This window comes from Theropithecus gelada, chromosome 7b (assembly GCF_003255815.1).
Source record: "Theropithecus gelada isolate Dixy chromosome 7b, Tgel_1.0, whole genome shotgun sequence".
NCBI lineage: Eukaryota > Metazoa > Chordata > Mammalia > Primates > Cercopithecidae > Theropithecus > Theropithecus gelada.
Genome location: NC_037675.1, coordinates 46,326,395 through 46,339,535, shown reverse-complemented (window position 1 = coordinate 46,339,535; position 13,141 = coordinate 46,326,395). Strand labels below are relative to the sequence as shown.

Below are 13,141 nucleotides of genomic sequence, written 5' to 3'. Positions count from 1 at the left end.
AATTGCTTGAACCAGGGAGGCGGAGGCTGCAGTGAGCCAAGATGTAACCACTGCACTCCAGCTTGCGTGACAGCGAGACTCCCATCTCAAAAAAAAAAAAAAAAAATATATATATATATATACACACACACACACACGTGTATATATATATACACATATGTGTGTATATATATACATATGTGTGTATATATATATTCTGATTATTACCTCATATCTTTAGCTCCTCACCAATAGATTATTCTGATTTCTCTAAGGGTGTTTATAGAATTACAAAGAATTTTCCATACGCTCACCTTCACATTCCGTAGATAATCTAGTTAATTCTTTTTTTTTTTTTTTTTTATCCTTTTTCTATTCACTGTTTGGTCAGCAGGGGATAATTTCTTATTTCTATCAACTAACTGCTACCATAAAAATAAACTATCTGTTCTCCTTAAGCCTCAACCTGGGGTCAAGAAGGAATACTCAATTTCCATTACACACTAAATATATCAGTGATATGAGTTACAGCCTAAATAACTTTTTAAAATCTGCAAAGTTCATTAGTAAGAGAAAATCTGGGAGCCTTGCCTGCAAATAAAAGAGGTAGAAAAAAATTTTTTTATTAGCATGTTCAAGGTAGTCAAGATTTTAACAAACATCTTAATCCTCACAACAACCCTGTGAGGTAGGTAAGTCATTGTTTCATGATACACTAGTATTCCAAAAAAAGTGCATTTCCTAAAAGAATAAATGTGCATTAGGAATAATTTTGTTAATGACACCATTTATGTTTACTCTAATATTCGTGTTATTGTATACTTCAATTCATGCAATCAGGTGTCCCCAGAAAAGTTTACTCTAAATTAAATCCTATTCAGATACACCTGGGAAACCATCTAAATAAATCCTGGGGTGAATTTTTTTTTGTAAAATAAGTTTAATATATAAACAAGACTTTTCATAGTGTTTGCTAACGTGAGGCATTCTCGGTAATGTTTCACCCATATTTATCCATTCTCGGGTAAGTTTTCTCAACATGGCACCAAGCACTTTAGCAATTCAGCAGATGGCAGTGATCTGTGCTGTCATGTAGAAGTTTCTAAATATATTGCAACTAATCTCAATCCCAAACCTGAAGTGAACTATTTATTGAAATGTAAACACTAAAATGGTGATAAATTTCAAAAAGTATTTTCCCTTGAGAATCTTTATTTTTTCCCTTAAGTTGCAAAAAGAAGAGTGACCTTACGGTCTTTATAAAGAAACGTAATGTTCTGATACCTATAAAATCCTAATGATTTGTATTGCAAGTCAAAGCCGCATGCTATCAATCACTACTTATAAGGGAGCCAGTAGACATCCCTCCAAAAATTTAAGTATTCTTTTCTCTGTGTCAATATAAAACTTCACTAGGAAAAGAAATATTTCCAGGCACACATTTCCCGTTAAATATATATTTAAAGTGCATTTCTATTGCTAGTCCGACACTAGTAAACATCCAGTTGCCTAATATTGTTTATAGTTGTTTTATCTGCAAATATATTAGAGCATTTCAAATTACATTTAATTATAAGATAAACACTTAGGATAGTTATATAATTTATTTGTAACAACCTGAATTAAGCTTGGAAGCTTAGCTATCACTTAAAATCCACTGGCAGGTTTATAAAACTTTAGGAAATAGTTAAAAGTAATTTGCCATTATAAAGAAATAGTTTAAGCTCTGAAAAATTTCTCATACTTTTTAAAAACTGCTGCAGGGATACTGGGCAAATCAAACAAATAAACTAAGCCATCAATAAATTATACATTCAAATCCATACTAGATCAAATAGTGCACTTCGGATTATAGTGAGGTAGGGCAAAGAAATACAGTCAGATATATTTTGAACTGTTAAATTACATAAACTAAAATACTCTTACCTAGGTTTTACTTGAATATCCAAAAAGAAAAATTTAGAATTCAGATGACAAAGTATTTCTTGAATTCAAGGACAGAATTGTAAAAATCTTTGAGGTACATATAAATAAAAAATACAAAGGCCACAAGATACTTTTTATTTCAACATAAAATATGCTCATATAAAAATAACTCAGGAAATATAAAAAAAAAATTACAGTTTTTGCATAGATCCTCTATATAAAACATTTACCTGGGGTTAAACACTGAAAATACACTGCTGAAACTAGTATAGTTGAACTATTTTCTTGGATACCAAGTATACACAAAATAAAAGCCCTTCATCTGGGGGAGCATGGGCAGGAGGGAAAACAACTTTTAGCATCAGTCTGTATTTATTTCTCTGTTGCTCGAATATAAACCAATGATGACAAGAGGAGAAACTCTGGGGGTTTATTTAACAAAATTAAATTCACATTTCTGAGCCCATCATAGTGCATCCAATGTCCACCAATCTGGAAAGCTGCAGAATAATGATGTTCCTCTTTGTTAAATAATGTGGCACCTTCCAACAAATACCTGCAAATTAAATAACATAGTATGGGAGAAAATTATAATACTTTGTTTTTAAGATAAACATTCCTTAAATTCGTAACTAAGGTACAAAAACATCGACATTGTTTGTATTCTGTTCCCTGAAAAAGATATCCATCTCTATAGATCATGTAATATAATTGGAAATGTGGAAATTAAGAATTTCTTAAAAACATATTTTAACAGATGAACTTATAACCTGCATGGTTCTTTTAAAAAAGAGTAAACACATACATAAGAAAACTTTTACAGGGAAGATGTTAAAAGAACCCTTTATGTCCTGATTTGTATGCAGATATTTTTATTTATAGTGATAAGTAATATTTTATGTTTAAATGATGACCACCTGCATACTATACTATTACACACTTCTTTATTTTTTTTTTTGAGATGGAGTCTCGCTCTGTCGCCCAGGCTGGAGTGCAGTGGTGATCTCTGCTCACTGCAAGCTCTGCCTCCCAGGTTCACGCCATTCTCCTGCCTCAGCCTCCTGAGTAGCTGGGACTACAGGTGCCCGCCACCACGCCTGGCTAATTTTTTGTATTTTTAGTAGAGACAAGGTTTCATCATGTTAGCCAGGCTGGTCTTGATCTCCTGACCTTGTGATCCGCCCACCTCGGCCTCCCAAAGTGCTGGGATTACAGGCTTGAGCCACCACGCCTGGCTACTACACACTTCTTTGACTTGAAATACAAATATTAGCCAGTATGTGTCAGGAATAAAATATTGTGCTATTACTCTTACTATCCAGTATTATGTGTCAGGCACTATCTTAAACACTTAGTATGTGCTTATTAAATCTTTACAATAAATGCATTAGGTTGATACCATCATCTCTGTTTTATAGATAAGAAAACTGATATGTAAACTGGTTAAGTTGTTGACCCAAAGTTAACTTATAAAAGATGGGGCTAGGATTTGAATTCAATTCTGTCTATTCTACAGTCCACATACCTACCCACTATGTGCACTGCTAGTAACTGACTCCGTCTAATAAATTCTGATTCTATTCAGAATATATAAATTTAGAGGCAGATATGATCGTTTTCAACAATATCTCTTACGGGCTAGTCAAAATCATGATGTAACAGGATAACTTTTTTTATTAGTTTTATAAAGAAACAACAAAAAACACCTACTTGTGATCAGACAAATCCAAGTAATAGGGTACATATGCCAGATCTTCAGATTTCCAATGCTGCATATTTAAGACAACAAAAGGGGGTGCCCCATGGCAGAAAACTCGTTGGGAAAATTCTCTTAAGCCACCACACCTAAAATAGAAAACAGGCATGAACATTACTACACTTGGGACAAAGTTGCCTCTCAACACTTCAGAGTTGTCTTTATGACTTTAATTTTCTTATAATTATCTATTATAGGTATAGGTAATGGTTAATATCTATAGGTATAGGGTAATTACTACCTTGTATCACCTAATAGTTCCAGAAGTTTATAAGCTGTGTTCCTTACACTAGAAATGATATGTTTAAAACTCCAGGAAATGCTAGCTATTTCTATATAAGCCAATGAAAGCATAACTCTGCAGAACTGATATGAACATTTTTATATTTCACTCTATATGCTGGTTTCAAATAATCACGGAGAGGGGAAATAATATGACTCTAATTGCTTCCTTTTGCCATTAGACTCTTTTATAAGCATGAACAAATTCTGTTCCCTCATATTATGAGGTATTAAGTATATGGATCAGAATATAAGAAGTTGAATTATACAGTAAAATCTTGATTAACCGGAATGCTCAGGGTACAGTATTCTGATTAACAAACATTATTAACTAAACCAAATTAACCAGAAAACCATCTGTTTCAGTATTTGTTGCTACAATATATTCGTTCACTTTCTGGACTTAATAGGTAAATTAACAGAATGTATTTTTATCTTTCCTTTTGTAATTAATCAGCTATAAGATCATCGTTCTAAATATTAATTCTCATTATACAATAATGTAGTCACAGAAAATTTTAAGAGATTGGGATGAATATGTTCTGCTTCTCTCAACTTTTACTAGGTTAAGTTTTTTAGTTGTCATTTACCTCTTTCTCCTAAATGGGGAGTGTAGAAAAAAATCCAGATATTTGAGGGTCCCGATTAGCTGGGTTCCGGTTAACCAAAGTTTTACTGTACCTACTCAGCAGTGGGGGGGGAAAAAGAAAAGGTATTTGCTTTGTATTCATCAATCAGCTGTAGTACCATATTCTATGTAGTGATATACTCCGTAACAAAAACACTGTAAAATGTCATAGTAAACTAGGTTAATAAGATTCATAAAGTACTTCAAGGAGCACATCTTCCTACGTTTCCTTATAAACACATATTGTCATTTTAAATGTCTATTGTATACTCACCCGTGCTCTTCACAGAGTCCAATCTTGGAACAGAATAACTCATCCACAGCCAGCCTTATCAAGTTTCCATGTGGAATTTCTTGGGGAGGACTACAATAATTTTCAAATGCATGTAAGAACTGCTTCAACATTTTATATCTTAATATATTATTATAACAAATTTTACAGCTCAGTACTTTATTAGCAAAACCAATTATACCAAGTATAACCTCTATTACACATTTGGAATTTCTTGCAGATAGTAACCAGTTGAACTCAATAAACACTAATTATGAAATTTTCAAAGAAACATACATTTGTAGAAACAATCCTGATATATCCAGTCGCTGCTACGTTAATCTGAAACATTTGTGAGAAGATTCAAAAGAGGCAATCGGGTCTCGTGGGAAGGAACTAGGACCCAGAATCAGGGGAGCAGCTGATTAGCTACCTGATTAAATGTAAGTAATAATCATTCTTGGCCTCAGGTACCTGATCTGTTAAAAAAATTTTTTTTCTACATTATTTCAGAGGTTGCTTTAAATATAGGATTTTTAAAAAAGTAGGCAAAACCTTAAAAGTTATAGAGTATGATGAAAAATATTTTATTAAATAGTACACAATATAATATAGAATTATAAATTTGTCATTATAGTTTCAAAATATTTACAGATGAAAAGAAACTAGTTTTAAAAAAACAAGATATTAGGCTGGGTGTGGTGGCTCACGCCTGTAATCCCAGCACTTTGGTAAGCTGAGGTGGGTGACTCAGGAGTTTGAGACCAACCTGGGCAACATAGCAAGATCCCATCTCTAGAAAAAAATACAAAAATTAGCCGAGCATGGTGGTGCACGCCCCTGGTCCCAGCTACTTGGGGGGTGCTGAGACAGGAGAATCTCTTGAACCCAGGAAGTCAACACTGCAGTAAGCTGTGATCACACCATTATACTTCAGCCTGGGAGATGGAGTGAGACCCTGTCTCAAAAAAAAAAAAAAAAAAAAAAAAAACCCCCCAAAAAAATTAGCTGGGCATGGTGGCAAATACCTGTAGTCCCAGCTACTGGAGAGGCTGAGGTGGTGAGGCATGAGGTAGGAGGATCACTTGACCCGGGAGTTCAAGGCTGCAGTGAGCTATGATCACTGCAACACTTCTGAGTTGTCTTTATGTCTTGAAAATTATTTCCACTGATAGATATTTCAAATTAGCAATGCAGGAAAATAGAAAAAATATATTTCAGATAAATATAAGTTTAACAAATTAGGGTATGTGAGGTACATTTCCAAATGGGAACAATCTATCAGGCTGTTTTTCTGGACCATAGGGCCAAATACCTTTCTGCCAACAATGTGTTTGGGTCTGTTTTTCTTCCACTGGCAATTATCCCCTTTCCAGCTCATGTCCCTTGGAGGCTTTCATGTTTCCCAACACTCCACTAGGGCTTGCCAATTTGGACTCTGTCCCTATCATTTACCAGGTGGGAGATCTGCCTTTTTTCTGAAAGCCAAAAACACTCATCTGGCTCCTTGCACCTTTTCTGTTCAAAATAAAAGCTGCTTACATCCACATCTCCACGTGTGAGATGCCAAGTTCTGGCTTTCTGTCTATAATTATGTCTTGGCCATGATATGAAAGAATATTTTTAATTTTCTTGTTCATATGGAACTAGCCCTCCTGACAAAGACCTATTGAAAGGGCGAAACATTCCAAAACAGTATAAAGCGCTCTTAAAGAGGTTAAATTTGTGACACTAAGAATCATCTATAGTCATATTAGTAAATTCAAGTAAGAGTAATGTATTTTTCATACTAATTCATTACTTTGCTACTGACAAGGTTATCAGCTGGTTTTGTAAAGTAATTATAAGATGTTTGGATGTAACCGGCTGTGACACTGTTTTCAGGGGACCTGTAGAAGAATCTTGCATTTGTGTGATTGCTTCATGCATAAGTAATTATAAAGGCTCTGTACTTTAACGAGTACTTTGGCAATACTGTCATTTGTCATCCAATGGGGACACATTCCCTGAGAAATGTATCCTTAGATGATTTCATAGTGTGCAAACATCCTAGAATGTGCTTACACAAAACTAGATTTATAACCTTTTACACACGTAGGGTATATGGTAAAGCCTATTGCTCCTAGGCTACAAATCCATACAGCGTGTTACTGTACTTAATACTGCAGGCAATTTTAACAAAATGGTCTTTGTGTACCTAAACATAGAAAGGTATACTAAATACACAGTATCCTACAAACCAGCATGGCATATGTGGTCCTCTGTTGAACCAAATGTTATTATGGGGTACACGACTACATATCTAAAGCAACATTCATTAAAAAAAAAGTATAAGTGACAAAACAGATGTTAGACCAACTTACTTTATATTAATTGTGCGCTGCTGATCCTCCTGCACTCGAGTTGGGCATCGCCAGTTGGAACAGTAACTCTCTTGAATGGTAGACATGAGATTTTCAAGATTTTTCGTAAAATTATCATGCTCATTCCCAAACAAATCAATGATTAATGAAGCTTTATGGACTTCAGATTTGTATTGCTGTTTTTCCATCTTGTCCCAAATCCAAAGTAGCTTCACAGTTGTAAAACTGTAGGTGTCCATTAAATAAAGAAAACAGTCTACAAACTCTCTACCAAAATGAAGAGAGAGTTCCCTAGGGAAATTTTCATTTTCATTAAGAATGACATATAGTAACATCAAGAATCCATCTATGGTGCAGGTATTTTTCAGTCTTATTTCAACATACAGCGGTGTACAGGATACTGCTTTGCGGCCAGCTTTGATAGTAAAAACACCCCCCCAAGGAAGAACAGGCCTCCAAAATGATCGATCTTGGTTATAGTTATTTTTAATTGATGCTTTGATCTCTTCAAACAGTGTCTTCATCCTACATTTTAAAAGTTTAAAACAGAACACATAAACTTGTAACTTTGCATATTAAATGCATAATATGTTTAAATGAAAATAAATCTATCTAAAGACTCAAATCAAATGTGTTATTAGGCCTCCCAACATAGCAAAAAAATTTAAATAAGCCACTTTTCGGGCACTATGCATGCTCTCTGGAAAGAGCATTTAAGAAGTTTCAGTCTTTTTTTGAGGTACAGATGGCCATTTGATAGTCTTTATATCAATTACATTGCAGATTTTATCTGTCACAGAGGGAAACCCTGTAATAAAAAAAAATCCTGAGGCCAGGTGTGGTGGCTCACACCTGTAATTCCAGAACTTTGGGAGGCCAAGGTGGGCAGATCACCTGAGGTCGCAAGTTCAAGACCAGCCTGACTAACATGGAGAAACCCCATCTCTATTAAAAATACAAAATTAGCTGGGCGTGGTGGCACATGCTTGTATCCCAGCTACTCAGGAGGCTGAGGCAGGAGAATCGCTTGAACCTGGGAGGCGGAGGTTGCAGTGAGCCGAGACTGCACCAGCTGAGATGACGCCATCTCGTTCCAGCCTGGGCAACAAGAGTGAAACTCCATCTCAAAAAAAAAAAAAAAAAAAAAAAAAAAAAATTCCTAAATGAAAATAAAGCTATTAAAAACATAAATTAAGTTTGGCTAGGCATATTCCTAATGTAAACCTCCTCCTCCTTCCAAAATATAGGCTGTGCTTGCTTCATTTTCTTGTTAATATGGGTGGTTCCATTTAAGAAACTAATATAATGGGATCTCTTAATTGGGGGTACAGAATAATAGCTATTCCGTAATCTTTGTATTAACTATACTACATATTTTATCTGTTGTATAGAAAAACTATGTTAAAAAAAAAATTCCTGTTGCTATATAGACTAAGACTAATTCTGACATTTAGCTTTGAAAGACAGCATGAGGAGTAATCATGAAATCAATCTTAAGTGAATAGTAGCATAGCTAATATTGCTAATTACTTTGGGATTTTTATGTGCAACTGAGAATTGTGCTATTAATTGTGCAATTTAGATATACTATAATTTTTAACTACAGAGGCTATGCTATGAAGATCTGATTCAGAACTTGATAAATATCCTGATTATTCTCTATGCATGTTTTGGGAATGAACCAAAGCATCCTCCCTTTTCAAACTGGCACTTTTCCCCCAATCTTGAGGACCACTAGGCACTTTGTTTTTAAAGCCACGGTGAGTATTTTCATAAACATGTTGTGTTATATGTATGTTACATAGCGCACATATTTTTGAAAGAAATGAGTTCTTTTTGCCATTGTATTGAAAAAACTCCTTCACTTTACTTGGGACAAGCAAATAAACTAACAACATCATAATGTTTTCCAAGGTTACTTTTGTGGAGAAGTATTGTTATGAAAAAAGGGAGGCATCTGAGGAGCGGAAACAGAGAAATGAGTGACTGAGATCAGTGTCTTATTTTGACCATCTTTTCAAGTGCTGCATCCTCCCCAACACAACATGAACTCAACACTTAATAAAGCTGCAGTCCTACGTGTTTTATTTGTGTAAGAAACTAAGTTCAAAACATTCTGCAACACGAGTAAAAATTCACTTCTGCAATATATTAAACACACATGAACACAGTGCTTTCAGTTTGAAGCAAGACATTGTGGACTCTAAAATATCCAGTAACTATATTTAGTATGAAGAGTGTAAGTTTGTATCTAGTTGGCCAACACATTGATTCTAGTCATCCACTGAGGAAGAAGAGGGTGTGGCAAATCTGTAGCCTAGGAAAACACAAACTCAGTTTCTTCTTAATAGAAACTGACACGTTTTGCTTACAAATATTTTAAAAACACAATTAGGCATTCAAATACTTTAATAAACGAAAACAACTTTATGGTTTGATTTATTTCCGTTGAATTTCAAAGAACTCTGTAGCAAGGTTTAAGATTGCTTAAAGAGCCTGAGTTCAGATTCCTAAAATAGTGCATTGGAAAGGAAGCATAAATCTCTAGGATATTTTCTTCAAATTATCTTTAGACATGACCAAATGAAGTGTAACTAGCTCTGTAAAGCAATAGTTACACTCTAAGAGAATTAAACTATAATGATATATATGGCATGAAACTCCAGTGTTTCTCTGGGAAAAACGGGAGGAGGGAAGGTTTGGAAGAACTAGAGGATACTAGTTTCATCATGAACTTGGTAATTTATTCCAAAGTAAATAGCAATAAAAATGGGGGGTGGGGAGAAATGATGGAAAGATAGCTGTAAAGAGCTTTACTTAAAATTGTCTTAGCTGTTTAGCTAGGAACTGTAATTGGAAGGACTGGAGGATGTATTCCACTGGCTTTATTCTCCAGGCTCAACGGGCCCTCCAATTTGAATAAACCTGGAAAACTCTCCCGACCTCTATTTCTTTGGCAACACATCTTTCTTTCGTGGTGACTTCCAAGGGAGGCAATCGGTACCCCAAGGTAGCTGTGAGGACCCCACCACCTGCCCAAGGCATTGAATGCCAGACTCCCTAAGGACTCAGGGGTTCTAAAGGTCCCCTCTCAAATCAGAGCCCGAAATACGCCTCAAAAATACAACCACGCGCCACCACTCCCGGCAGCGCAGGGCTTCCGGACAGGAGCAAGACAGACGCGAGGCGTGCGCCCCCGGGGAGCCCCCACGCTCCGGCCACGCCCACCCTGGCCCTGGGCAGCCGCGCCCGGGAGGCCTGGCACCGAGGCGGGCGGGTCTCCGAGTTAGGGGCCCGCGAGTCGGCTGGGCGCCCCCGCCTCTGTCCGGGCAGTGCCCCGCCGAGTGCTCAGGACTGCGGGCAAACGGGCTGGAGGGCCGAGCCGCGGAAGGCGTTCTCACACCGGCCAGTCTCCGTCCACCAGGAAGCCAACTCCTCGTACCTCCCCGGGGACCGAAAACCGCCGGTGCCGCCGCACCCGCCGCCGCCGCCGCCTGCTCATGGAGAGCCCGGGCTGCTGCCGCCGCCGCCGCCGCCGCCTCATCTATGAGTACCGCCGGCTGTCTCGGCCTCCCCCGGCGTGAGTTCTGGGCTCTGGCACGGCCTCCATGGCACCCGCTGCGGCGGGAGCCACAGCAGCTCCAGCGCCCAGGCCCAATCCCCCTGGACCCACGGAGCCAGGACAGCGGGACACGTCGCTTCTTATTACGGAGGAAGATTCGGCACGACCTCCGCCCCCTCCCCCCAACCCCCCCGTTTCCAGCCGCCTGACAGCGCAGCTGCGCAAGCGCGAAGACGCCCCAGCCTAACGTGCGTGTGTCGGGTGTGTATACAGCATCCAGATTCGCCCAATGGGATCCAGGATCAGGTGTGGGGGGCGGGACCTCGCAGAGAGGGGCGGGGTTCCAGTGTTAGAAGGTGGGTGGGGAAGCCGGAAGTGGGCAGGGTTTGCACGGAGGCGGAGCTTTATTGGCAAACCTGATTGGCTTTTTGAGGTTTGTACCATTTTAGGACTTGATTTTAGTTTGCTTCTGGGTCTTGTTTTCTCAGATTCTTAACCGAGAAAGAAAGCTTTGTTTTCTCAGTAAATTACAGGTTTTTAAGCTTTTGATTTAAGTATTTACTTAGCAAACAGTTTAATTAATCTGTTAAATGCCAGCTTTAGTGTTCAAGTTAATTATTGGCCAATATGCTGTAATTTACAGTGAAAGTTAACCCCATTTTGAAAAATTAGATTGCTTTAATTCCATTGTAAAGTTGAAAAAATTGGGGTTGGGAGATAATAAGGTCCCACACAGCAAGTGACAGAGCTGGAAATTAAAGTTAGTACAACTTAATGCTAGTTTGTGGGCTCAACCACTATTTCTGTTCATTAGGGCCTAGTTTTTGTATCTCCCATAAAGAGGCAAGGCCCTATATGGCTCTGCATCTGGAGAATACATGCCACCCAGCAAAAACTACCTCTGCTTGTAAGTAGGCATGGAGATCTGGTTGAGATTTTTCCCTATCTAGCCTTTCAACAAATAATGAGGGTCTGGAAAGTTAGCTCTAATCTTCAGAACTCATGAGGGCTGATGAGAGAGCTCAGGGCCGTCCTAGTGAATCACTGTGGTTCTCAGTCACAGGCTGAGCCTGGAAGAAGCTGGATGCCTTCTTGACCAGTGTGATGGTCGGCCAAAGCTATGGAGGGAAACTTCCTCATGGATCTGTCTAAAAAAGTCTAGAAATGGAAGAGAGACATCCATTTCTTGAGTTTTGGCTGTGCCCAAAAAAGAATAATTAATAGTTCTGGCAAAGCCTGCTCTTTTTGGTTTCCTGTTTTTTCTTATTTCTTACGGTATTTTATAGATGAGAAAACTGAGGCTCTTAGAGATTAAACAAACTAGTGTGTTGGAAAACTTGCAAAAATTCACTCTCAATATTAATCCTATCCAACAGGTAGAAAAGCCCTTTAAAAATGTTTGTAAATGTGGATTATGTGTTTAATTATAAATCCCTCACAAGACATGGAGTTCATTTTATACTGATTAGGTCATTCTCTTCCTGAAAACAGCCATAATATGGTGGATGACACCATTTCTGGAAAATAGTATTGAGATTGCTCATTAAACTCTGCCGAGTCTCAGCTAGCTGAGGGAAACATGGATTCCTTGAATACTTGGATAATTCACAAACATCACTGAGGCCTTTAACTGAAATTTCCATTCTGCATCATTTCCACTGTCTTCAAAATCTGACATCTAAGTTGTAGGGTTTTTTTAGATATCTTTACTGAAGTATAATTGGCATAGAATATATAGAGCATATAATTTTATCAGTTTTGACATATGTATACCCCCTTGAAACCATCACTGTGATCAAATGAGTATGTCAAATGAGTATGTCCATCATTAAAGTTTCTGCTTACCTACCGCCCTCCAACTCCGCCTTTTTTTTTTTTTTCAGAATCCTGATCTATTACCTAGGCTGGAGTGCAGTGACATGATCTCGGCTCACTGCAACCTCCGCCTCCCTGGATCAAGAGATTCTGGTATCTCAGCCTTCCAGGTAGCTGGGATTACAGACATGCACCACCATGCCTGGCTGATTTTTGTATTTTTTGTAGAGGCAGAGTTTCACCATGTTGGCCAGGCTGGTCTCGAACTCCTGGCCTCTGGTGATCTGCCCACCTTGGCCTCCCAAAGTGCTGGGATTACAGGCGTGAGCCACGACACCTGGCCCTCATTCTCTTAACAGTGTATTTTGAAGAGAAGTTTTAACTTTTAATAAAGTTTAATTTATTTATTATTTTATGGATTGTACTTTTAGTGTTGTTTCTAAGAAATTTTTCCCTACCCAGGCTCACAAAGAAATTTTCCTATGTTTTCTTATAAAAGTTTTACATGTTCAGGCTGTACATTTAGATCTATGATGCATTTTAGTTAACTTTCTTACAT

The 13,141-nt window shown here is 37.8% G+C and overlaps 1 protein-coding gene across 1 annotated transcript; it reads right to left on the bottom strand.

Moving 5' to 3' along the window:
- Nucleotides 1–571: 571 nt before the first annotated feature.
- Nucleotides 572–10,909, bottom strand: C7BH14orf28 (chromosome 7b C14orf28 homolog). The gene is made up of 5 exons (XM_025392214.1): nt 10,648–10,909; nt 7,206–7,730; nt 4,846–4,935; nt 3,616–3,750; nt 572–2,461 (listed from the first exon to the last, which is right to left on the bottom strand). The coding sequence occupies exons 2-5, from the start codon at nt 7,727–7,729 to the stop codon at nt 2,278–2,280; spliced, it is 933 nt and encodes a 310-aa protein (XP_025247999.1). The 5' UTR covers nt 7,730; nt 10,648–10,909; the 3' UTR covers nt 572–2,277.
- Between the last annotated feature and the right edge of the window lie 2,232 nt (nt 10,910–13,141).